This window comes from Macaca thibetana, chromosome 12, assembly GCF_024542745.1.
Source record: "Macaca thibetana thibetana isolate TM-01 chromosome 12, ASM2454274v1, whole genome shotgun sequence".
Classification (NCBI taxonomy): domain Eukaryota; kingdom Metazoa; phylum Chordata; class Mammalia; order Primates; family Cercopithecidae; genus Macaca; species Macaca thibetana.
In genome coordinates this window covers 40,676,102-40,703,475 of record NC_065589.1, presented here as the reverse complement: position 1 = coordinate 40,703,475, position 27,374 = coordinate 40,676,102, and the positions used below count along the sequence as shown (strand labels likewise).

The 27,374-nt window shown below is 46.9% G+C and overlaps 1 protein-coding gene across 1 annotated transcript; it reads left to right on the top strand.

The window, feature by feature from the left end:
- The first annotated feature begins 17,262 nt into the window (after positions 1–17,262).
- On the top strand, positions 17,263–21,271 carry FZD7 (frizzled class receptor 7). Its single transcript, XM_050750831.1, has one exon. It carries the CDS (start codon positions 17,474–17,476, stop codon positions 19,196–19,198), a length of 1,725 nt encoding a protein of 574 aa, XP_050606788.1. The 5' UTR covers positions 17,263–17,473; the 3' UTR covers positions 19,199–21,271.
- The last annotated feature ends 6,103 nt before the right edge of the window (positions 21,272–27,374 follow it).

Here is a 27,374-nt window from a genome sequence, read left to right as displayed (position 1 = left end):
TGGATGGGGAGTCCTGTGGGTGTTCCTCTGAGGAGCCCTTGGTGGCTGCACATCTCACATCTCCAAGAAGACAGCCAGCACAAGCAGTCCCAGCATTCCCCAACAGAAGCCTATTCCAAAAGCACGGAAGACATTTGCCCTCCACATCTCCTTCCTAAAACCCCTAAAAGGATGGGACATTAAAGGCCTACATACCAAGTCAGGCCAGCACAGAGCTCGGCACATGGTAGGTGTGCAGTAAGTCTGTACGGCATGACATGGAGGCTGTGCTGGGCTTGTTTATCACTGTATCTGTGGGTCCACACACAGGGGCCGGCACACTTGGTTTTGGATGGATGAATGAACACATGCATTTAGACACAGTGAAGGCATCTCCTTTGCTGCCTCTCCAAAGGATCTTTGGATGTGGTCAGGATTTGGGTCCTGCTGAGCTTTGAGGCTACCATATCTTTGCTGGCCTTTTGGAGATATTCAGCTATGTGATTATACAAGGATAAGCCACCCATCCATCAGGTGCCAGTCTAGCCAAAGGCTGGGAGTTGGGGGTGGAGAGAATGGCTAAAAATTGCTGCCAAAACATGCTACTCCTTCACTCTCCTTGGCTGAGATCTTCCAGGGGAGCAGGCCCTGGCTGCTTTGCTACTATATACCACCTGCCACATACCCATGCATTTCTATTTCTATAATGTAATCAATGGAGAGAACAGAAATGACTTTAAAACTGCATTTCTAAGTCTCTTTTGTGCTCAGACCAGGATATGCACTTAGCACGTGTCTACTGCAATTTCAAACCCATTAGGCACCACATAATCATTCCTGCTGCAGAACCTGCTCTGCATCCCCATTCGGGCGCTCCATCCTACCCATTTTGATGTCTCTTGGGGTCTCATCCTCAATAATTTTGTATGGTTCCCCTTCCCACTGAAACTCAGTAGGTTGGAATAAAGACTCAGCTAGCTACAAATCAGAGAGCTCAAGTCATTGCTATTTCCCTGCACTCACCACTTTCAGGACCAATGACATCTTATGGCAACGTCCGTGCTACAGGGAAGTATGTAATTCAGGGATGGAGAGCCATTCTTAGCTGGTTCCCAGAGAATTCCTTGTCCAGGGTTCTAAACATTACCTACAGCAACTGGCAATACCTGATTTAACATTCTGCCTCCTATATAAGCCCCATCTAGCCTCCCCATGGTCTCAGCCGCACTGGGGGCCTGAAACCTTGAGAGGGCCTATTTCCAGTGTTCCCACCAACCGGGTGGAGGAGGAGGTGTGGGAGCGGGGTGGCACACATATATCTGAGGGGTGGTTGTGTGGGAGAGGGATTAAATGTGTACTGTGAAGATCAATGGAAGCCTTGGGGAGGCAGATTTCCGTTCAATATAATGAAGGACTTTCTAACAATTAAAGCTGTCCAAAAAATGAAATGGGAACATGCAAAGAAAGCCCTCTGTCCCTGGAGTTCAAGCAGAGCTGAGATCTCTCCTGTCAGAACTGTGTTTTGGCCAGTGGCACACACACCTGACACTTGTCAGTGTGATCAAGTGGTGCCTCCACGTCTGGAGCCAGATGGCCTGGGTTCAAATCACAGCCCCACTAGTTACTAGCTCCATGATCTTGGGCAAGTTATTTAGCCTCTCTAAGTGTCCGTTTCTGCATCTAAAACATTTTAGGTAAAAACATATTAGACTTTCTGGGCAATTGTGAGGGTTTTATGTTTAGCAAAGGAATCTGTGTTTTTTTGTTTGTTTTTTGTTTTTGTTTGAAAAGTAAGATGGTGTTCTAAGCCTTTGGGTGCTCAAAGCCCTTACTGGTTTATAGAAGTCATAAAAGACAGGCCACCATTTTTACTTGCTACAACATAAAACAGTATTTTTGTAATTAATTGTTTTTGGGGGGGGTTGTGTGTTTTTAAAGATAGTAAGGGAGATGTATTCAAGGAGGACCATGGCGATAGGTATAAGGACCACTGTAACAGGGTCTTGTAGCTGGGGAGGAAGATTGGACTCAACTCCCATAATTGTTATTTTACATACACACATAAACACAAACTTCAGTGTTTAAGCTTTCAGAAATTATAATGAGGAAAATGATTTTAAACCAACAAATTTAACCGCATAAAGTAGAAAACAACGTTTTTAATGAACAAATATTTATTAAGCACCATCTAGTGCAAAGCCTCCTAGGAAATAAAAATATGTTTTAGGCTGGGCACAGTGACTCACGCCTATAATCCTAGCCCTTTGGGAGGCCAAGGTGGGTGGATCACCTGAGGTCAGGAGTTCAAGACCAGCCTGGCCAACATGGTGAAACCCCGTCTCTACTAAAAATACAAAAATTAGTCACGCATGGTGGTGGGTGCCTGTAATCTCAGCTACTTGGGAGGCTAAGGCAGGAGAACCGCTTGAACCTAGGAGGCAGAGGTTGCAGGGAGCCAAGACTGTGCCACTACACTCCAGCCTGGTCAACAGAGCAAGACTCTACCAAAAAAAAAAAAAAAATGCAGATGCAGATGCTGCCTGCCAGGGGTTTGCCATGCAGCAAATAACTGCTTCTGACCCTTCCACTTGCAAAAATGGGCAGGGTTCCACAGGCTCTGCAAATCTAAAATGAGCTATAGGGCATTTTGAATGGGCTTGTATCCCAAATGAAATGGGCAGGACCATAACATAAAGCAAGTTGAACATTTTTTAATGCGCCATTGGGACTTCAGTTTTTTCCCTGTTTTCCATCAGAAGGTCAGCTCCTCTGAAGATTATAATCATGTTGATAAACACTATATGCATATTGCCTAAAACTGAAAAAGACATTTTTTCTTCTTTTATTTATACCTAGCACAGTTTTTGTTTCTGAAAGACCTATGCCTAAAAAGGGCATGGGTAGAAATAAACATGGGATGCCCAAAATATCTTTTCTATGGGGTATAAGCATCCAGATTTGGAAAAGAAAGATTTTTCTTCAACAGCTCCTGTGGTCTGCAGCAACTTACAAACATCCATCTCTTCAGCATATTTGTGTATTGGAAATAGGATGGAAATGTGACTTTCCTCTGGCCCTGCCATTCCTACAGTATTCTCACTCTCAACTGAGCATACATGATGCCGACAGCCTTTTGAGAAACCAGAAACTTTAGCTCCCATCTTCCCAGATCAAATTGCCTCTTTAAACCATTACCAATAATAATCATTCCTTACTGAGCATTTGTAACATGCCCGGTACTAAGTACATTGTATTATCTCATTTGACCTTTGCAATCCTATGAAGCAGGTGCTACCGTTAAATATTATCACCATTTTACAGATGAGGAAACTGAGGCCAAGCGGAGTTAAGAAGCAGGTCCAAAGTCACATAACTAACAAACTACTGAACAAGGATTAAAATCCACAAAACCTAGGCTCTCCACCAAAACTATCAAACTGCATCTCTAAAGAAAGAGGAGTCCCCACTATACCAAAACTAACAGCTTTCAAAATAGTGAATGGGAAAACTACTCTATAGTTCTTAGAAGAGAATGTGAGATTGTTTCTAAAGGAAATATCCTGTATTCCTTACAGCGATGCAGTATCCCATGAACATCCTGGTCTTGTGATTTTCTCTGGGACAGCTGGCTGCATAGGAGGTAGAGAGAAACACATCCTCACTGAGGCTTCCACAGAAAACACAAGCTCATCCTGTCTGCTCTCTAAGAGCCTTCTCCAGGTCAGGCATATACAGATGGCTTGTGCTGTTAGGAGCAGCCTAAATTTCTTCCTTGTTCTAATTTCCTTCTTTTTTTTTTTTTTTTTTCTTCAAAGAGAGAACTGGATCCAATGTCCCATTCTGAAGCTGGCGTGGTGTCTCAAGCCTGTAATCCTAGCGCTTTGGGAGGCCAAGGCAGGTAGATTACCTGAGGTCAGGAGTTTGAGACCAGCCTGGCCAACATGGTGAAACCCCATCTCTACTAAAAATGCAAGCAATTAGCCGGCATATTGGCAGATGCGTGTAATCCCAGCTACTTGGGAGGCTGAGGCACGAGAATCGTTTGAACCTGGGAGGCGGAGGTTGCAGTGAGCTAAAATGGTACCACTGCACTCCAACCTGGGTCACAGAATGAGACTCCATCTCAGAAAATTCCCATTCTTTGAATTACCACCAGTGTAACCCTAGACCTCTCTATGCCTTGGTTTTCCCATCTGTAAAATGGGTGGAATATGCTGTAGCCACCTCAAAGGGCTGCTGTGAGGATGAAAACTCAAGAAGTATGGGTTAAGGTCTTAGCACAATGCCTGACTATGGTAAACACTCAATAAATGTTAGCTGTTAATAATAAAAATAGTAATGACACGGCTAATACCAGACACCAGAGTCAGTTAGCTGGCTTACTCTTAACTGTTTAGCTGGAATTTAAGTCAGGACATCATCAACCCTGGGTGCCAAAACACAGCAAGACCAATATGGTCCTCAGAACTAGGGTTTTAAAATAGGGTAATCTCTTGGAGCCATGGACCAGCTTTATAAATTAACGCTAGGGGAAGAGAAGGAGTGAAGTTTCACAAGTAAACCAAAGCCCCTTTTGTTAGAGTGAGAAGTCTGTCGCTTCTTTTGTTTATCTCTTCTCTAAATGTTTCCTCTCCGGCCTCCCAGGCTGTTTTCAAAACCCCTCAGTTTTGGTAGCAGCTCTTCACAAGTCTGCTGGAAGCCAGAGAAACAGGCCAACAGCCCCTTCCCCAGCACAAACAGCCAGCAGGCACAGCCAGGTCCCTCCCCTGCCTCTGAGGTGAGGCTGGATGCCAGCAGTGGTTTCTGCAACCCCCTTCCAGTCCTTTCTTGACAAGGCACAGCTGTCCGGGGCAGCTCAGGCTGTGGACACCAAGCAGAGTGGCCCCACTCACCAGCTTTCTGTGGGTCTCCCTGTCACAAGCCACCCCGAAAGCCCCTCACTCCGGCCAGTCACTTGGATCCTTCACTCTGGAACTCACACAAGCTCTTTGCAATGTGAGGTGGAGCAGAGAGAATAAAGTTGGGCCCTTATGTGCAAAGTTCTTGGGTAAAACACAAGCCCAGGAACCCAAACGTGTGGATTCTAGTTCCAGTTCTTTCTGTCATGAATTGTCCAGTGCTTGGACAATTCCCTCTACCATCTTGGGCTTCAGTTTTCTCACCCCCAAAATAAAGGGAATGAATGACTGGAATCTGAGATCATTTATTTAAAAATCCATCCCTAGGCCAGGCGCAGCGGCTCATGCCTGTAATCCCAGCACTTTGGGAGGCTGAGGTGGGTGGATCATGGGGTCAGGAGTTCAAGACCATCCTGGCCAACATAGTGAAACGCTGTCTCTACTAAAAATACAAAAATTAGCTGGGCATGGTGGCACGTGCCTGTAGTCCCAGCTACTCGGGAGGCTGAAGCAGGAGAATCGCTTCAACCCGGGAGGCAGAGGTTGCAGTGAGCTGAGATCATGCCACTGCACTCCAGCTTAGGCAACAGAGTGAGACTTTGTCTCAAAAAAAAAAAGAATCCCTGAACCATTCTCCAACTCTGCCCTTCCTATTTATGTATTTACGAGACAGGGTCTCACTCTGTCAGCCAGGCTGAAGTGCAGTGGTGCTACCACAGCTCACAATAGCCTCAATCTCCCAGGCTCAAGTGATCCTCCCACCTTAGCCTCCTGAGTAGTTGGGACTATAGGCACTCTCTACCATGCCCAGCTAATTTTTGTATTTTTGGTAAAGACAGAGTTTCACCATGTTGTTCAGGCTGGTTTTGAACTCAGCTCAAGCAGTCTACCCACCTCAGCCTCCCAAAGTGCTGGGATTACAAGTGTGAGCCACTGCACCCAGCCTAGCCCTTCATTTTTAAATCACATGATAGGCTGGCTCCTAACTCAGGCCAAACTCCCATTATAATTTTGAGACAAACTCAAAGTCATCGCAGAAAACCAGATTCATTTGTCAATCAAGGCTATAAGATTGGGTCGGGCACGGTGGCTCAGCGCCTGTAAATCCCAGCACTTTGGGAAGCCAAGATGGGCGGATTACTTGAGGCCAAGAGTTCGAGACCAGCCTGGCCAATGTGGCAAAACCCCATCTCTACTAAAAATACAAAAATTAGCCAAGCATGGTGGCGCACACCGGTAGTCCCAACTTCTTGACAGACTGAGGCATAAGAATTGCTTGAACTCGGGAGGCAGAGGTTGCAGTGAGCCGACATGGCGCCACTGCACTCCAGCCTGGGTGACAGAGCAAGACTGTCTCAAAAATAAAAAAGAAAAGAAAGAAGAGACTATAAGATCCATGATGGCGGGGACGCACGTTCCTGCACCTCACACAGCACAGGGCCTGACACATAAGGACTCTAAATACATTTTAAGAAATAAACAAAGACCATGTGGTTTAATTACACCCTTTTAACTTGAGCTGTACCTTACTCATTCATTCAATCATTTATCGAACCCACTCTGCTGCTGGCACTGTGCCCCACTGCAGTGTGACTGTGTAGATTTAAATAACTTTCTGTGACGACCTATAAACAAAATAACTGGTGACTGAGGCAGGGAATTAAAAGCTAGGAGAGATTCCTCAACATATTAATGAGAGAGTTAGCTAAGAAATAAAGGGCTTCTCTGTTCCCATCCCAGAGGCTTCTGATAGGCAGCATTCTAATAAAAGTTGCTTTAACCGGCTTCACACTTTCAAAGCCAAAATTAACACCATACAACGGAAGGCCCCAAATAAATTCAGAAGGTAAGACCCAAGCCAGTGAGGGACTCGGATTTACTCATGAAAAGGAAATCTCAAAGCTCTCTTCAGTCTCAAACCGGCTCACTCCGCCCTCTCTTAACCACCTCTTTTTGCCACCTCCCTTTGGGGACCCCGCCAGGTTCCTCAGGGCAGCCACTCCTCGGCCCCTCCCTCAGGTGAAACCATTCTCAAATTAAATCACAAAGAGGAGCAGCCAGTCTGCAATGATCTGTGTTTATTTAGTAAATGGGTTGATTGCCCTCATTTGTGGAGATTAAGGGTTAATTTCCTAACGCAAAGAAAACCGATTTCTCCAAAAGCAGCCCCAGATAATTAAGTGGAAAAAACAAAATTCAAATACCTCTCCCCACCCCCACCCCTACCACCCTGACCCTTCCCATCCAGTTTTGGCCTCTCGGTGGCCTCTCCTGCAAGGTAGCCACAGGCTCTGGGTTCACTGAGGCTCTGAGGAAGGATTTGGTAAACAAAGGCTTAGGAATTCTTTAGGCCCCTCTAAGCTGACATCTGGCAAATTCGAGATCACATAACAGTTTCTCTCTCCCCCCTCTTCTGGCTTTGAAAGGCAAATGTTTTGAGGTTTGTGTTCTCTCCCATTCACAGGGTTTTTAATCAAGTGGAGTCAAACCACTTTGTCTACACCTTAATTGAAGAGCCTGGCTCTAGAGTTTAAAGTACTATTTAGAATAATAAGGAGGAGGCAGGGAAAGGGAGAGGGGGGAAAGGTGGCTAAGTGGAAATGTGAAAGGCTAGAAAAGCGATGGGCAAGTGGCCCTTCAGGGAACACTCAGGGTATCGCGTGCCCGGCCTTCTCAGCACAAGTGGGCACAGGCTGTGTGCTGCTGGGCCTGACTGGTGCGCTGCCATCAGAACCTGGGAAGACAAGAAAGTCCCTACTTGGGAAGTCCTAGCTTAGGCGAGGAACCCCCAGATAGAGCCATAGGCTATCAGAGCGAAGCCAGATCACAAAGCCCAGTTTCTACCACTTACAGATGCAGACAAAGCTTCAAGAGGTGCACTCACTTGCCGGAGAACAAGGGGTTAGTGGCTGGACCAAGACCCCAAGAATTCTCATTTCCCTGGCTGTAACTGAAGTCTGTCTCTGTTCCTCTGAAGACAGAAATGCACCACATCCATCTCAAAACAAATTTTCATACACTTGGGAAGACAGTTAAATGACTTCATATATTTTTCCAAGAGAAACACACTTTCAACTTGTCTTCTCATCAGCTATTTTGGATCCTGACTGCACAGCAGACTCACTTGAAGAGCTTTTAAACAGACTCTCTAGGAGTGGGGCACAGAAAGTAGGCTTTTTAAAAAGTAAATCTCTCTACAACTACCTTCCACCATCCCTTTGAGAATCACCTTTTTAACTTCTTTGGGTTACTCTTCATACTGGTTCCTTCACGCTGCTTCATTCACTTTCCGCATGCCAAATTTATGTGTTCGATTTAAAAGCAATAGTAGGGCCAGGCACAGTGGTGCATCCCAGTAATCCCAGCGCTTTGGGAGGCCAAGCTGGGAGAATCACTTGAGCCCAGGAGTTCAAGACCAGCCTGGGCAACAAAGAGAGACCTTGTCTCTACAAAAAAATTTTAAAATTAGCCAGACATGGTGGCATGTGCCTGTAGTCCCAGCTACTGGGAGGTTGAGGCAGGAGGATCGATTGAGCCCGGAGAGTTCCAGACTGCAGTGAGCTACAATGGCACCACTGCACTCCAGCCTGGGTGACAGAGCAAGACCCTGTCTCTAAACACAAATAAATTAAAACAATAGCAGTGATTGTTGACGCATGATTAGCTTACGGTCTGCTGTGATTCTCAAGTCTTCTGTCCCGAGCTAGCCTTTCACCATCCTGTATCTCTGCAATGTATGCATCTTTATTTTCATTGAACTTCATCTGACTGATGAATTGCACAATTTGATTCAACAAATTGAACGTCTACCTTGTGAAAGACGAGGGAGAAAAATAAGACATAGTTCCTACTCTCAAAGACCTTTCAAATAAATAAGTGGGGTAAGAAAGCACCAAAATGACTGAAATATGAGACAGAATACAGTAATATCAGAGAAAAGTGGCAAAAGAAACTGACGTTTGATGAGTACCTACCATAAGCCAGTTATGTTGTGATAAAATAGGATTAGGCTTGGCTGTGAGGCATTGGAAAGTCTAAAACAATGTTGGCTAAAACAATGTTGGCTAAAACAAGACCAAAGTTTATTTTGTTCTCATATTTGAGAAATCCAGAGGGAGCCCATCCCAGACTAGCATGGTGCACCTCTGTGTTAGAGACTGAGGGCCTTTCTCCCTTTTGCTCCTTTCCCAATGTCACCTCATGGTCCACAACAGCTTGCGGAGTTGCAGCTGTCAGGAGGAGGGAAGGAGGGTACTTGCCACTCCCTTTAAGTGGCACACAACAGTTTTGCTGACACCCCATGGCCTGGGCTCAGTGGATCCCATAAGGGAGTCTGGAAAATGGGATCTTTATTCCAGTTGGTCATATGTCCATCTGAAGACTGGGGGCTTTATTACTATGGAAGAAGAGGGGAACAGGTATTGGCGGACAACTAGTAGCCTCCACACCATGTTAAGAACTTTAGATTCTTCAGTGCACTTATTTCTCAAAACAACCCAAAAGAAAAATGTGTCCCCGGCCTTTACAGATAATTCCTATCTTTCAACACTTTTGCAATCACAGTCCACTCAATGTCAATTGCAGCCCTGGGAGGTATATTCTCAAATTCTTTATCCAGGCCATTGAGCAAGATGAAGGTGGTTGCAAGACCCAGCCTTGTTAATCAGCCTTCAGTGGATACCTCTCCTAGGCTGGTGCTGATGCTCTGTGGTCAGCCTTCTGCTACTGTGGACACATTCTCCAGGAGAAAGTCGGAGAAGACGTGTGTTTTCACCCTTTTCTAAGCCTGGCACTGTGGTTAGTAAGGTTCTCCCTAGTAACAGACAAGGAGTCAGACGGCTTTATTCATAGGGATGGCAGAATTCCGAGGGAAGGAAGCAACCAGGAAACAGCTCTCAGGACTTGGTCTTTTTGTCTTCTCCTTCTGAAACAGGTGTTCCTTCTCTCCTTCCTTCCTTTCTCCTTTGTTTATTTCCTTCCTTTCTTCTGTATTTTTCCACTATAAAGGCCACTGCTCTCCTGTCTTTCCTTCCTCTGCTCCCATTGCCACCATCTAATTGCTGTCTCTACTCACTTCACTGCCTCACAGCTCTTGCTTCCTCCAAGCTTCTACTGCTTCCTGGTTTCTGCTTGTTCCCTCCTCACTGAATACTTCCCAGCTTCTGCCAGCGTATTTTACACTCAGACCCCCAAATGAAAGCATCCGATTAGGTGGCTTCTCTGTATAGAGCAGGCACAACTGTTGGACAGAGGTCTCGTGCCAGACAACCTCATGGCTGGGTCACATCTTCTACTCCAGACTCAATCCTCTGAGGACAGGATTTATGTGGCACAAGGTACACAAATGGCAAGGTCAGTCTAAGGAAATGCTATGAAGCAAACTGTGGAAGTAGCAGCTGTTGCATTTCAGAATAGCCACTGTGACCTTGTTGAGACTCATAAATAAGGTCCCAGACCCAACATCACACCATGCAATGACATTTATCCAACCATCTCTCTCTCTCTCTCCCTCTGTCTCTCTCTCTCTCTCTCTCTCTCACACACACACACACATTCACACATGACACATGACACATGTCACACTCCCTTATGGTTCTCATTATTTCCATCCTTCAGTTCAAAAAGTAATCAACTAGAGTGAAAACTTCGTGCAAAACTAAAGGCATCAAGCTGGGCACAGTGGCTCACACCTATAATCCCAGCACTTTGGGAGGCCAAGACGGGTGGATCACCTGAGGTGAGGAGTTCGAGACCAGCCTGGCCAACATGGCGAAACCCCATCTCTACTAAAAATACAAAAATTAGCTGGGCATAGTGGCGGGCGCCTGTAATCCCAGCTGAGGCAGGAGAATCACTTGAGCCCAGGAGGCAGAGTTTGCAGTGAGCCAAGATTGCACCATTGCACTCCAGCCTGGGTGATAAGAGCGAAACTCTGTCTCAAAAACAAAAACAAACAAACAAACAAAAAACTAAAGGCATCCTATAAGGTAACACAATGTACCGCTATGGAATGCAAGCCTGGTTCAGTGGTTCCCAAACTTGACTAATTCCAAAGAATCACCCAGTGAGTGTCTAAAAATTAAATCCCCAAGTCCCCCACTAGAGATTCTGACTCAACATATCTGAAGTAGGGCTCAGGCTTCTGAAAATTTTTTTCTTTTTTCTTTTATTTACTCCTCAGGTGATTCTGATGACCAGCCAGGCTTGGACTCCACTGCTCAAGTTCCATGTTTACTCTTCCATAGGATTCCCTGGAAGCTTTCATTACTACCTTGAGTCTGGTTCCCACAGCTTCTCCTCCTAGCTCCCTCCTTGATAAAATTCTCTTACTGGGAGAGCCTGATATACAACAAGTTTCCCATTTGCCCTAGGGGGCAGGAGTAGGGCTCCCAAATCTCCCAATCTAAATGCCCACTACTGCAGTTTCAGAAATGGAATTGTTCCTTCGGTAATTAGAGAAAATTAACAGATTCTTCCAACTTGGTTTGAAACCTGAGTCAGGTGTAATGTTCAAGGGGTCATCACTAACCTGGACTTGATATATCCCAGCCTAGAAATTCTGGGGCTTCTCTAAATTTTGGAATAGCTTTTTATCAGACATATAAAAGAACAAACATTAGTGTTTATCATAAAAGACGTCAGGTAGCAGTGCAGTGTGAAGTGAAAAATGTATTTAAAAGATAACTATTTTTGATGCTCAAGCTAATCTGAAGATAAGAAGTTCTAGCACACCCAGTGGTACACCAGGGCAAGCTCTTAGGGGCTTGTGGAGCTGATCACGTGCATCTTTTCCAAACACTAAGTTCAGTGACATCACATTGGCTTGAAATTGGTTATGGTAGCATTATTTACACCATGGAAATTGGCAAATGTACAGATCAGAGCTTTTTTCCCAGAGAGTCGATTGTTAAACATTTACCAGCATACCACTATAAAACTTACAACCTCAGCAAAGAGTCAGAGCCCCAAAATATGCAGCTAACTTGGCCTTTTATTTGATCCCTAAGATTTGTATCCATATAACTAAACCAGGATTCTGCCCTGATGATTTTTTGCCTATGGATCACACAGCATTTCGTAAATATTACCTCATGAATTCTCACAACATCCTGGGGGAGCAAGGGAGGTTAAGTGACTTGCCTGAGGCAAGACAAGAAATCAATAGTGAAAGGCAGAACTAAACCAGTCTGTATCAACCACCTCTGCTATCCGTCCTAGATATCAGTACTGTGCAGACCCACATTGGAGACATGGGTAGCAATTACCAAAGGTGCTTTTTACATCATAACCCAGATAGCTGAAGTCGCTTTCTACAGACTATGGTCCATATGCTCTGACCTTTGAGTACAGATTTGACTCCCCAGCGCTCTACATTTGGATGTTTTTCCCAGAACTGTTCATGGTCTTTTATTAATCAACTTCCTCCATGTTTTGTCTCTAGAGTCCAGGGACATGTGTTTGGAGCTGGTTGGCCAGAGTTAGGGTTCTGTCCTGACTCTAACATCTGCAAGTGGCATCATAACCAGTCAACACTGTATTTTTATCTGTGACCCTTTCTCTGGAATCCCCAAGGACAGAGCTCCAAGAGTCATTTCTCTCTGTTGCCTCATCTTCATAATATTCTAGGAATGAATAAATGAATAATCCTTGTAGTAAGCAGCCTCTCAAATGGCTCCCTGTGATCCCCCAATGGTTTTGCACACTCTATGTATCCCTGCTACCCCTCGAGTGTGGGAAGATCTAGTGACTTGCTTCTAGTGAATAGTATATGGCAAAAGTGATAGGATGTCACTTCCCAGATTAGGTTACAGAAAGACTGTGACTTCTATCTTCTCCGTCATTTTTTCCTGCTCTCTCTCTCTCCCTCCTTCCTTCCCTCCCTCTCTCAGAGGGAGAGACTCTCTGAGCCTTTGCTGTGAGGGAGGCAAGGTGCCATATTATGAGTGGCCTTATGAGAGGTCCACATTGCAAGGAACTGATGTCTCTGGCCAACAGCTAGTGAGAGCCTGAGGCCTGCCAACAGCCACATAAGTGAGTTTGAAAGTGGGTCCTCCAATTGAGCCTTGAGGCCATTGCAGCCCTGATCAACACCCTGATTACACAATAGACAATGTATAAAACTCTCAACTAGCCCAGTGTGGTGGCGCACATCTGTAGTCCCAGCTTTTCTGGAGGCTGAGGTAGAAGGATCACTTGAGACTAGCAGTTCAGTGAGCTATGATCACTCTACCACACTCCAGCCTGAGTGGCAGGGTGAGATTCTGTCTCAAAAAACAGAAACACAAAAACCCATCTCAATCGACAAGGGAAGTGTTGGTCAGACTCAGTGACTGAATTTACCATATAAATCATCTCTACAAGATGCGGCCTGCACATCTAACATGATTATTGCATGGTTCTCCTCTTCTTCAACTTAGATATCTCTAATTTTCATAACATTTGAAAGGGTTTTAGTGATAAGAATATTCCCATTTTTGGAATGATCCAACACCCCAACAAAAATGAACACAAGTCAATGACAACCTGACAACTGGAAATTCCAAGTTCTCCATGTTACCATGTCAAAATTGTCTAGTAAAAGAGAGGCCAGAAAGGAGAGCATGTGTTAAAAGTTGCCCTTTCTGGTCTTGCATGAGTAATTATTGCACTGGGAGCTTCATTACAGCCACAAGACTGGGGCACACGAAGGTGGCCATTTTCAAATCTGGCCTGACATCAGAATGTAATTCAACTAGATAAACCTGGGACTTGGCCAAAATAAGTAGCATTTGTAAAACTGGAGCCAATGAATAGCATCACTTTTCTGCGGGACCATATGACTACATGTGAAGAAATAAAGACCTTTGTTATTTTAAAGGGCAGGGACCATTGGAAATTTTGCAGCAGATAGTTACAAAATTTTCCACCCTTGGCTCTCCCAAGAAGATACCAGTTAGTGGCTTTGGGAGTTGGGTGTGGAAGGGGTTGCTTGGGAAAGAAAATTAAATTGATCCTGGACAGAATATAAACAAATGTCACTACATTTGTCATAGATCCTAAAACAGATGATTAGACCCTTGCATTGTGAACTTACTTTTTCTGATCTTTTATTACTTGGCTCCTTAAAATCATAGCATTCTATACCAGGCAAGGCTTGGAAAGCCAGAGCTCCCCTCTCACAGCAAATTCTTATTGTGGGGAATAATTTTGGATTGATTTTTAAAAAATCTTTAAAAACAAAACAATCTCTTTTTAAAATTGACTTTGCTTCTCTGCTTTTTGCACTTGTCTGCCTGGGACAGAGCAAGAGGACTCACATCTGTGACACTTTCCATCTGGGATGGGTTTTCTGCATCTTAGGCATAGATTGCTTTTCATTTGTACCTTCTATTTGAGTTAAGGTTTTTCTGTTTTTGCCTTTTTTCATTTTTTTTCCCTAAATTATTATCCTATTGCCTAACATCAGAGCTGTCTGGGGTTATAATATGGAGAGTAGAAGCTCATCAGCTAAACTGGTTTTAGCTGCAGTTGAGACAGTATTTTTATCCTGTCAGTTTTCATTTTATTTGATGACAGCGCTTGGTATTTCTTCCTCAATAAGCAAAGATGACTTAGATCAGTGGCCTGATGAATAAGCATGAAAATTTGATTTAGAAAAGGAGGATATCCTGAAGCTCACGGAGAGAAAAAAGGAATCTAACACCCCACCACACATACTTTAAATGACAAAGCAAAGCAGCAGCATTGTCTTTAAGCAACATATTTCAACCGAAGATCAACACTCCCCGATGTTAGGTAATAGGAATAATAATTTCGAAAGAAAAGGGGGGCCCTTTAAAAAACACAAAGAAGGAATGAAACGTTTTTTAAAGCAAGTGTCATATTACCTTCAGCACCTTTCTTTTTTTCCCCCTACCTTTCTTCCCCCCTCCCCGCCAAAGAAAAGGAAAAAAAAAAAAGGGCGGGGGTGGCGTCCGGGAGGGAGGGCGAAACTGATGCTTGGGAGCAAGAAGGCGACTCCCGCTGAGGGCCGGATGGAGGATGTGATCAGTCTAACACTCTGCCTTGGCCCAAAGGCTTCCTTCCGCCCTTTAGACCTATTAACAGGAGTGGGGAAGGACAAAGACCGTGAATTGGAAGGAACGATTCCCAACAATCTTCGGTGATCGAAAATAAATAAAGAAAAACAGAGAAAGCCAAAGTCTTCCATGGAAGGGAACCCAATTAATTGTCTTCGATTTCAGAATGAGTTTTTTTCTTGCCGTAGAAGAAGCGCACGGGAGGCAGCAGAGACAGCAACTTCTGCCAAGGTTCAACCTGATCAGAAATCGCTCAGAGCTCCAGCACCCGGGACTGAGGCAGAAGGGCTCGGCCCGGAATAACGTTTTTTAAAGCATAGGATTGCTCTGTGTGTGTGTGTGTGTGTGTGTGTGTGTGTGTGTGTGTGTGTGTGTGTGTGTGTGTGTGAGAGAGAGAGAGAGAGAGAGAGAGAGAAGAAGAAGAGGAGGAGGAGGAGGAGGAGGAGGAGGAGGAGGAGGAGGAGAGATTGATTGATTTTTTTCCTTTCCTTCTCAACATGTCACTTCCCTGCATGGGAATTCCTGATATTCCTGGCAGCCCGGAGAGAGGGGAGATGCCCCCCTGGTGACTTCTGACCCTCCAGGAGTAACCAGAGAGAGCGCGCGCGAGCGCCTAGCGCCTGGCGCAGGACGAAGATTTAACCGAGAACAAAAGAACGTTTGCCAATCAGAAAACGCTACCCGAGAACGAGGATAACCCCGCTTTGTGTTTTGAAAACTCTTTAATTAGCCTGGTTTCTAAGACGCATTTAAGCATTTCTATGCAGATTCTAAATGGAGGATCTAATGGTTGCTTCTGCAACGAAGATGGGATCCCGAAAGGCCACACGCCGCAGAACCAAAGCACACGGGGCCACTGAGACGCCCGGCGCGTCGTACAGAGTGTTCCTGGGCGCTCGGTCTCAGGTTACTTCTAGAACCAGTCTCCCCAACGCCGTCTTCGTTTCCTTAAAACCTCGCTAGAGCCACCCCAGCTCCCCAGACTCCAGGCCGTGCGCGCGGGCGGGGTGGCCTGAGCCCGGGTTCCCCGCGCTCCCCGCTTTGGGCCCTTCCTCCCACCGTCACTCGGCCCCCTCCGCCCGACTCGGGTTTCTCCTGAGGCGGCCCCTCCTCCTTTTTACAACTCGGGAGAGGGGAGCGGGGACTGTGGCCTCGCGTGGACTGTTTGGGTCCAGGGGGAAAGAAGCGATCCTCAAGGCGCACCCCCTTCTCGCCCCGTCCCAAACCACCCATTGAGGACCCGGCGACCCGAAAGCCCCGCCAGAGCCAGTCTTTGCAGTCCTAACGCGACTCCCGGTCACGTCTCTCCCCGCAGGGGCGCTGCGCGGTCCTCGCTCCCCGCAAAAGCTGCTGGCGAAGGAGCCCCTGCTCAGGAATGCGCATCTGAGTGCACCAGGAAAAGGAACAAATCTTTGAAGCAAATTCCCTTTCTGCGCGTTTTCCCCCCTGAGCGAATTCAGGGTAAAAGTTTTTCCGAACTTTTCCCTCCCAGTCCCCCGCCCCTCCCCTCAGGAATCCGCCCAGAGCGCCGCGGACACCGCCTCCGCCGCTCCCGCGCCCGCCCCTTCCGACTTCCGCCCAATCCAAAGGCGGCCACCGAAAAAACAAAGGCTGCCATTGGGCCGCCGGGACCTGGGGCCGCCCCCGGAGTGGTTTGTGAATGGGGGGAGGGGAGGGGGCGGGCCGGTCCGGAACCCCGCGAGCCCGACGCTTCTTCTGGCGACCAGCGCGACTCCGAGGCGTTAGTCGGCGCTCCCTCCCGGCGGGCGGCGGCGGCGGGCGCCAGGACTTGCGGCTGGGGCTGCGCGGGGCTGGAGGGGCCAGGGCCAGGCCGCGGGCACGAGCGCCTCGCGGTTTCGGACGCAGTGTGACTGGATTTCCAAAAAGAACTCGCCGCGCTCCCGACTCCGGGGCCGAGATCGGACTCAGCGAGAGCCGGCCGTTTGGCTGAAACTTGGGGCCGAGCTTTTGGGGTTGAAGAAGGAGTGGGGTGTGGAGGAGGAGGCGAAGGAGGCGGCGGCGAGCGGAGCCTGGAGGCCAGGAGGCGGGGCAGCACCGCGGAGGCGGCGGCTGGGGCGAGCGGGCGGCGGCGCCAGGGGTTCTCCAGGAGGGGGTTCTCCTGGAGGGGGCCCGACCGGGCGCGGGGGCCGTGCGCGCTGCCGTGCGCCGGGGGTCCAGAGACTTGGGCAAACTTTGAAGGGTGCCCGGAGCCGCTTGTTGCTCCTCGCGGCGGAGGGAGCCTCACCGTTAAGTCCTCGCGGGGAGAGCAAGGCGGCCCTCCTCGGCGCCCCCAACCCAGGCTGACGAGTTTTGGGCCCCCGGCGGCCCTGCGAGTGCCGGGCGGCGGCGGCTGCGGCGCCCCCGCGGCGCGGGCACCCAGGCGGCAGCGCCCTTTGCTCCACGCCGCCCACGGCCCGGCCCCGGCGCCGTGAGGACTCTCATGCGCCGGGCGCGGCGGCGCCTCCCCGCATCCTTGCCTCTCCCAACCGCCTCGTCGCACTCCTCGGGCTGAGAGCACCGCTGCACTCGTGGCCGGCGATGCGGGACCCCGGCGCGGCCGCCCCTCGCTTGTCCCTGGGCCTCTGCGCCCTGATGCTGGTGCTGCTGGGCGCGCTGTCCGCGGGCGCCGGGGCGCAGCCGTACCACGGAGAGAAGGGCATCTCCGTGCCGGACCACGGCTTCTGCCAGCCCATCTCCATCCCGCTGTGCACGGACATCGCCTACAACCAGACCATCCTGCCCAACTTGCTGGGCCACACGAACCAAGAGGACGCGGGCCTCGAGGTGCACCAGTTCTACCCGCTGGTGAAGGTGCAGTGTTCTCCCGAACTCCGCTTCTTCCTATGCTCCATGTACGCGCCCGTGTGCACCGTGCTCGATCAGGCCATCCCGCCGTGTCGTTCTCTGTGCGAGCGCGCCCGCCAGGGCTGCGAGGCGCTCATGAACAAGTTCGGCTTCCAGTGGCCCGAGCGGCTGCGCTGCGAGAACTTCCCGGTGCACGGCGCGGGCGAGATCTGCGTGGGCCAGAATACGTCAGACGGCTCCGGAGGTCCAGGCGGCGGCCCCACTGCCTACCCTACTGCGCCCTACCTGCCGGACCTGCCCTTCACCGCGCTGCCTCCGGGGGCCTCAGATGGCAGGGGGCGTCCCGCCTTCCCCTTCTCATGCCCCCGTCAGCTCAAGGTGCCCCCCTACCTGGGCTACCGCTTCCTGGGTGAGCGCGATTGCGGCGCCCCGTGCGAACCGGGCCGTGCCAACGGCCTGATGTACTTTAAGGAGGAGGAGAGGCGCTTCGCCCGCCTCTGGGTGGGCGTGTGGTCGGTGCTGTGCTGCGCCTCGACGCTCTTTACCGTTCTCACCTACCTGGTGGACATGCGGCGCTTCAGCTACCCAGAGCGGCCCATCATCTTCTTGTCGGGCTGCTACTTCATGGTGGCCGTGGCGCACGTGGCCGGCTTCCTGCTGGAGGACCGCGCCGTGTGCGTGGAGCGCTTCTCGGACGATGGCTACCGCACGGTGGCGCAGGGCACCAAGAAGGAGGGCTGCACCATCCTCTTTATGGTGCTTTACTTCTTCGGCATGGCCAGCTCCATCTGGTGGGTCATTCTGTCTCTCACTTGGTTCCTGGCGGCCGGCATGAAGTGGGGCCACGAGGCCATCGAGGCCAACTCGCAGTACTTCCACTTGGCCGCGTGGGCCGTGCCCGCCGTCAAGACCATCACTATCCTGGCCATGGGCCAGGTAGACGGGGACCTGCTCAGCGGGGTGTGCTATGTTGGCCTGTCCAGTGTGGACGCGCTGCGGGGCTTCGTGTTGGCGCCTCTGTTCGTCTACCTCTTCATCGGCACGTCCTTCCTGCTGGCCGGCTTCGTGTCCCTCTTCCGTATCCGCACCATCATGAAACACGACGGCACCAAGACCGAGAAGCTGGAGAAGCTCATGGTGCGCATTGGCGTCTTCAGCGTGCTCTACACAGTGCCCGCCACCATCGTGCTGGCCTGCTACTTCTACGAGCAGGCCTTCCGCGAGCACTGGGAGCGCACCTGGCTCCTGCAGACGTGCAAGAGCTATGCCGTGCCCTGCCCGCCCGGCCACTTCCCGCCCATGAGCCCCGACTTCACCGTCTTCATGATCAAGTACTTGATGACCATGATCGTGGGCATCACCACTGGCTTCTGGATCTGGTCGGGCAAGACCCTGCAGTCGTGGCGCCGCTTCTACCACAGACTCAGCCACAGCAGCAAGGGGGAAACTGCAGTATGAGCCCCGGCCCCTCCCTACGTTTCCCACCCCTGCCCTCTTGCAAGAGGAGAGGCAGGGTAGGGAAAGAACTGCTGGGTGGGGGCCTGTTTCTGTAACCTCCCCCTCTACTGAGAAGTGACCTGGAAATGAGAAGTTCTTTGCAGATTTGGGGCGAGGGGTGATTTGGAAAAGGAGATCTGGGTGGAAAGCGGTTTGGATGAAAAGACTTCAGGCAAAGACTTGCAGTAAGATAATGATAACGACGATGTGAATCGTGAAAGGTACAGGCCAGCTTGGGCCTAAGAGAAGATTGAGACCAGCAGAGACTGCTGTGAGTTTCTCCCGGCTCTGGGGCTGCATGGGGGCTGTGACTGATCCCCCTGCTGCAGGGCGAGTGGCCTGTCTAGACCCCTGTGAGGCCCCGGGAAAGGTACAGCCCTGTCTGCGGTGGCTGCTTTGTTGGAAGGAGGGAGGGCCTCCTGCGGTGTCCTTGTCAAGCAGTGGTCAAACCATAATCTCTTTTCACTGGGGCCAAACTGGAGCCCAGATGGGTTAATTTCCAGGGTCAGACATTACGGTCTCTCCTCCCCTGCCCCCTCCTGCCTGTTTTTTCTCGCGTACTCCTTTCAAGTCTTGTAAAATAAGCATTTAGAAGTCTTGGGAGGCCTGTCTGCTAGAATCCTAATGTGAGGATGCAAAAGAAATGATGATAACGTTTTGAGATGAGGCCAAGGAGACGTGTAGTAGGTATTTCTGCTACTTTTTCATTTTCTGGGGAAGGCAGGAGGCAGGAAGACGGGTGTTTTATTTGGTCTAATACCCTGAAAAGAAGTGATGACTTGTTGCTTTTCAAAACAGGAATGCATTTTTCCCCTTGTCTTTGTTGTAAGAGACAAAAGAGGAAACAAAAGTGTCTCCCTGTGGAAAGGCATAACTGTGAAGACAGCAACTTTTATAGGCAAAGCAGCGCAAATCTGAGGTTTCCCTTTGGTTGTTAATTGGTTGAGATAAACATTCCTTTTTAAGGAAAAGTGAAGAGCAGTGTGCTATCACACACCGTTAAGCCAGAGGTTCTGACTTTGCTAAAGGAAATGTAAGAGGTTTTGTTGTCTGCTTTAAATAAATTTAATTTGGAACACATGATCCAACAGACTGTTAAAATAGTCAGGGAAGTCTCTCCCTTCATTTTTTTTTCCTTGCTATAAGCCTATATTTAGGTTTCTTTTCTATATTTTTTCTCCCATTTGGATCCTTTGAGGTAAAAAACATAATGCCTTCAGCCTCATAATAAAGGAAAGTTAATTAAAAAAAAAAAAAAAGCAAAGAGCCATTTTGTCTTGTTTTCTTGGTTCCATCAATCTGTTTCTAAAACATCATGCGTATGCTGACCCTGTCTCTGTGTGATTGGGTTGGGAGGTGATCAGCAGATACCATAGTGAACGAAAAGGAAAGTTCGAACCATGGGCCCCATCTTTAAAGAAAGTCATTAAAAGAAGGTAAACTTCAAAGTGATTCTGGAGTTCTTTGAAATGTGCTGGAAGACTTAAATTTATTAATCTTAAATCATGTACTTTTTTTCTGTAATAGAACTCGAATTCTTTTGCATGATGGGGTAAAGCTGAGCAGAGAATCATGGGAGCAAACCTTTACCCCACCTTTGACACTACCCTCCAATCTTGCAACACTATCCTGTTTCTCAGAACAGTTTTTAAATGCCAATCATAGAGGGTACTGTAAAGTGTACAAGTAACTTTATATATGTAATGTTCACTTGAGTGGAACTGCTTTTTACAATAAAGTTAAAATTGATCTTGTGTTTCTTCAACCTTCAAAACTATCTCATCTGTCAGATTTTTAGAACTTCACAGGTTTTGGCATCTTTTGTGCTGTATCTTTTAAGTGCATGTGAAATTTGTAAAATAGAGATAAGTACAGTATGTATATTTTGTAAATCTCCCATTTTTGTAAGAAAATATATATTGTATTTATACATTTTTACTTTGGATTTTTGTTTTGTTTTGCCTTTAAAGGTCTACAACGAAGCCCCACTTTATCACATGTACAGATCACAAATAAATTTTTTTAAATACAAAATGAACATTTATTTAGTTTACTATTCCTGTAATATTAAACCAAAGAAGAGAAAGAAGGAAAGTATGGGAAAAAAGTATGGAGGGACACCATTGGGTGTGTCCCCTGTAAAAGAGAATGGTATATGTTATTGAGGTCTTTTTTTCTCCTGCCTTTAAGATACAGAGTATAATGAATGCCTTCACTGTCATTTAATTTTTTTTTTCCTGTTGTTGCTGCTTCCTGCCTTCCTCCATACCACCCCACTACACACCCCTAAGCCTTTCTACATCCTGCTTTGGATAACTATTGAAGGTATTGAATAAGCATCTCTTTTAGAGAAGTGCTGTCTGATCCGTGTTTTTACTGCCCTTAGGAGATGAAATCCATATTCGAAAGGGACTGGAAGATAGTTTTTATATTTGCTGCTTTTTTTTGGTAGTGTTTCCCTAGTGAAGAATTCAGTGTGTTTTTGGGTGTTTGGGTGTTTTCTTTATTTTTTTAACTGATCAGTGTTTTGGTATTCTAATATAACTTATGTAGATTGGTAATCCTTAAATGCTTTGGGTTCAGGTGCTAGGGAAAGTCAGTGGATACTTTGAGATTAAAGGCCTTGCTTGTGGAGTGTTCTCAGCTGAAGGCTTTCCTCTACCTTCTAGGTAAACCAAGCAGAGGTCAAGCAGCTCCCAAGGTGGCAATGACTCAGCAGCTCCAGCAGGAATAGACTCCACGCCTGACCCTGGGATGGCCTCTGAAGCCACTGAAGCTATTCTTTCCTCTTGAGAAGAGGCTAACTTTGGAATCAGATTAGACAGGGAAGCCTTCACTATCCAGAAACTTTGATATGAAAGAGTCCCTCAGGGGAATGGAAAAGGCATTTTAATACATCCAATTCTGAGCCTTACTAGAATTTTTTTTTCTTTCCTTTCGCCTCTCTTCTTTAAATCCGGTGCCTGTTTCCTGGCTTTTTCTAATACAGTGGCTTAATTCCCTGGCAGCCGTGGGACCCAGGAGCAGACTGGGTGCTGCTGTTTCTCTTGCCCCGCTTGGCCTCCAAGTTTCTGTAGTTCTAAAGCACAACAGAAACAGTTCTGTTTTTGTTTTAATTAACAGGCTTACACACATGGTTGGTGTGTTTTACAAATGCATGAAATGAAAACCAGTGACAGTTCTCGCAGGAGCAGGAAGCCGCATTTATACAGTTCGTGCAAAGCAGCTTTTCTTTAAGATCCTCCCGGGTTTTGAGCATCACAATGGGTGTGTGGGGTCATCTTAACCTGTGAAGATTTTGGCATCAAGGAAGGGAAAACATAGTGATTGCAAGTCTCTGAAGGTTTATCCAGTTTTTACTCATAAAATGACACCTTTTAGGTTAAAGCATGCCTCTCTTAACACCACACTAATACCGCCTGTTAAGAATGTTTGCTTTTAGAGTAGGTGGAAGGCTCCCAACGGGGTTTTTTCCTTGCAAATTAACTGCTGAAGGCACTTAGACCCTTCTACAGGGAGAGCCCAGTGGCTGCTCCTCTGAGTGTGTCCCCTTCTTCTCATCAGCACTGCCTTGTCTTTCAGGGCTCTCAAAGATTGAAGAGTGTTGGTCTTTAGTAAGGGAACAAAGACCGCAGATGAATACATTGTTACCTGCTTTTTTTTTTTTTTTTTAAGCAAAGATAAAAGTGTTCAGTTTAATTCCCTTCACGTTGTGCTGTGTTCTTATGCAGTCAGTTCATACCTAGGAATGTTAGAAGCTCAGGGATTTTTCTTAAGGAGGCACATCTCTGCAGAAAATATGTGAGGGAGAGAGTGTTTGTGAAAGGGCATGTGTAGCGTTTAAGAAAAACATTGGCAGGAGTTTGGTGTTAATCCCCAGATAAGGAGTAGAAACACTTGTGAAAATTTTCTGCAGTTTATAAAACAAAACTACTCTGTACAACAACCCCATGCAACACCTAATCTTTTTAAGTAGGTATGTGAGAAATCTTGGCAAGAAAAAAATATGTCTGTGGACAACATCTTACCATTAAAATACAGACAGATAATTTTAAAATGTGCCTAAAATAAAATAGTGCTATTAGAAATTCTCTGGGTAGAACTCTAGTAGTATAACAGCTGTAGGTTTGAGCCCTGTAATTCTACTGGGAAAATCTCTTCTAACCCTCCCATCTTTAATTTCACTGAAAAGGCAGGTGGCTATTTATAGATGGTATATTTTTATATATGCATATGTGAAGGGTGAATAACAGCCTACAGGGCTCCAGGAAATCCTAGAAGGGTCCAAACCCACACCAATGTGGACTGAAATAAGCAATTCATAAATCCGTTCTATTTTTCTCTGATTTACCCCCGTCAGTGGCACTAAACCAAATTCATAAAACTTGGTTCTTCACCTCTTTTCACTATGTGATATTTCTTACATCTGAATCTGTATTCTTTACATTTCACACTAAAGTAAACTAGTTAAAAAGGGTACCATTAAAATGCCAGCCCTTTAATAAAATACACGTTACCTCTTATTCTCTTTGGTTCTTTTTTAAAAAAAAAAAAAAATCTAGTCTCCTGGAATTTTCTCAATTTGTGGATTTGTGGTAGAAGGAAAAAAGGAAGTTTGACCAAGACAGTAGTTGTTTATTATAAGGGACCCAGTTCAACAAGTACTGATCAAGCAGTCACTACACTGAAGGTACTAGGAAAGGAACTGGAGGGACGCAGATAAAAGTAAGACAAAGTCCAGCTGAAGTAACTGTCAACCTAGTTGGAGTAAGGAGGGCATCCCCCAAGGAAGAATAAGCAAAGAACTGTAATGCTAGATAGAACCTGGCACATGTCAGTGTAGAAGCACAAATGCTGTTTGGAATAATATTACCTGACATTTGGTGGCATTTACTGTTTTTAAAAGCTCTTTTCACATTCATTATTTAACTTCACTCACAATTATTACAACCCTGAAATGGCAATAATTCCTTGTTTAAAGATGAAGAAGGCCAGGCATGGTGGTTCACACCTGTAATCCCAGCACCTCAGGAGGCCAAGGTGGGCAGATCACCTGAGGTCAGGAGTTCAAGACCAGCCTGACCAACATGGTGAAACTCCAGACATGGTGGTATGTGCCTGTAATCCCAGCTACTGAAATTGAGGCTGAGACAGAAGAATCACATGAACCCGGAAAGCGGAGGTTGCAGTGAGCCGAGATCATGCCACTGCACTCCAGTCTGGGTAAGAGAGCAAGACTCCATCTCAAAAAAAAAAAAAAAAAAAAAAAAAAAAAAAAAAATTGAAGCTATTGTGAGGAGTTCAGATATACCTTAGCTGAGGGTTTACTTTGCTTTGTAAGGACCATTTAGGGAGCAGAAGTCCACCTCTTGTGCTCATTAGCTTTCTTTAATGCTTCTCACCTGTAAAGCTCTTTATGCTGGTGGGCCCTGGCATCAGATTCAGCTTAGAGTATAAGAAGTGGTCTCCAAGAGATGTGCACCTAAGGAGCAAGAAAGGAAATTTGCGAGGCAGGGAAAAAGTAGGGAGGAGTGAGGAGATAGATAAAGTTCTATCTAGGCCATGAATAAAGACAAGCTGTTTGAATCATCTAACCTAATACTACTCACTCTTAGAAAATCTGATCCCCGGCCGGGTGCGGTGGCTCACGCCTGTAATCCCAGCGCTTTGGGAGGCCGAGACGGGCGGATCAGAAGGTCAGGAGATCGAGACCATCCTGGCTAACACGGTGAAACCCCGTCTCTACTAAAAATACAAAAAATTAGCCGGGCGTGGTAGCGGGCGCCTGTAGTCCCAGCTACTCGGGAGGCTGAGGCAGGAGAATGGCGTGAACCCAGGAGGCGGAGCTTGCAGTGAGCCGAGATCACGCCACTGCGCTCCAGCCTGGGTGACAGAGCAAAGACTCCGTCTCAAAAAAAAAAAAAAAAAAAGAAAGAAAGAAAAAAAGAAAATCTGATCCCCAAACTTCAGCTTGGCCTTGCAGAATCTAGAGGCCAATTGAATCAAAGGGAAAAGCATGCCGGGGACAGTATGGTGGGACAGAGACTAGGAAATATAGTACCAACAATGAAAGTATATGTGGCATAACCTAGCACCGATGACATTTTTCAATTTCCAGAGGAAAAAAAACAAATGGCATACAGCATTTGGTTCCAGTTTCCAGGCCTGGAATCTCTGGAGGGAGGGATGTGGGTGGCAGCTGGTCATAGCAGCTTTTTGCAGCAGACATAGGGAACACATCCTTGAACTAAAATCATGAATTATCTTCACCTCCAACAGATGGTTTCTTGAGGACCTACCACATGCCAGGTGCTGTGCTAGCCCTGTGTGTTTAGCACAGTGGCTGCTGGGACTCACTCTCTCCAGTCTCAGCCAGTGCATCAACCCACAAACAGCGCACCTCGCTTATTTCCCACACCAGCTGCTGGAGGGGGATGAGGAGAGTGGGCGAAAAAACACTGCGCTTTTCATTTCAGAAGTGTCTTTCTCCCCAGGGTCCTACAGTACTAACGAATAAATAACAGCATCTTCACAGTGTAAAGATGGGGAAACCAGCACCGTGAGTCTAAAAGCAGCTTCTGCTGTGTCACAAGTAAATTATAACAGGCCAAGCCACAATGAAGGATCCACCCAGGTCACCCAGTGACTCTAAATCTAGTCATCTTTCACCCGCAGCAGTAGGTTTTGAAGATGTGGTATGGTCTAAAGGAACCTGAGAGGGGCAGGGGAGTGGTGGGGTATGGGGACCAGCTTTGTCAAGGGAAGCATGATGGCACAAACATGTCACCAAGTTCAGTGAAGATTGGCTCTTTGTACTTTGTTAATAATGATTATTGTCTTTATAATTGCTATCATTTATTGAGCATTACCTATATGCTAAGTCTTGAGTACAATATGGTATAGTGGTCAAAATAGCTCACACGAAGCCTTAACCATAGTACTTGGCATCTAGTAAGTGATCAATAAACATCAACATTACTATTGTTATATAATTATCTCATTTACTCTTCACAATATCCCTAGGAGACAAGTATAATTATTCCGCATTTGACATATAAGGGAACTCAGGCTCTAAAAGGTGAGCTGGAGAGCAGAAAAACTGGCTCCAGTCTGTGCCCCTAATCACCATGCCACAAATATTTACCGAAGTTTTAATGCTTGCCATTCTCTATTATTCTTTTTAATTTAATCCAGAAACATTCAAAAGGGAGGAAAATAATTTACATCAGGACAGAATGGAATCGAGGAGGGGATTTTCAGTGTTAGTCCCCAGAGAGTATTTATTTTTTTCTTGGTGAGATACAGAAGGCTTGTAAATGCTGTTTACATTCTGAAGTGCCAGGTACTCCCCAGTCTCGTCCTGCATAAGTTTCTACATTGGGGTCCTAGGGCCTGGCAGCAAGAGGGAGCTTGGGAAGGTGCTTCCCAGACACCACCTCTAGCCCCTCAGGAATTGGTGTCAGAGTCCCTAAGAGGCCTCCTCCACTGCCACAGGCCCCTTCCCTGCCCATTCCAGCCCTGAAGAACAGGGCGGGCTCAGGAGGGTGGGACAGGGGCTTAGTGAGAAAACGTATCCTTCTTGCAGACCAGGGCAGGCTGTCTTGCTGCTGACAGTGAGTCAGTGAGTGGGAGCATGAGGAAGACAAACCCCAGCACCGCAGAAACCCCCTTCCTGAAGGCCTGTGTGAAGAATCACAAAAACATTCACACGATTCTTACCATATATGTCCTATCAATATCATAATAATGAAATAGTTCTTTGGTTCTTAAAAAAAAAAAAAATATCTAGTCGCTTAGAATTTTCTCAATTTGTGGATTTGCGGTAGAAGGAAAAAAAGAAGTTTGACCAAGACAATAGTTGTTTATTATAAGGGACCTAGTTGATAGTGACATTGACAGCTGTCACTTAATGTGTTGACTATGCATCAGTTCTGTGTTAAGCACTTATATTAACTCATTTAATCCATACATTATGAGATAGAAATTACTATTTTCATCTTACAGGCTCTAAATATGAACTTGTGAAATCATACTGACCATTCGAGTCGGACATGAGCTCAAGAGAGAGTTGTGGAAGTATCCTACCCTAAATCCCTTTTAATTATCCCCCATTTAACAGACAGGGCAACTGAGGCAC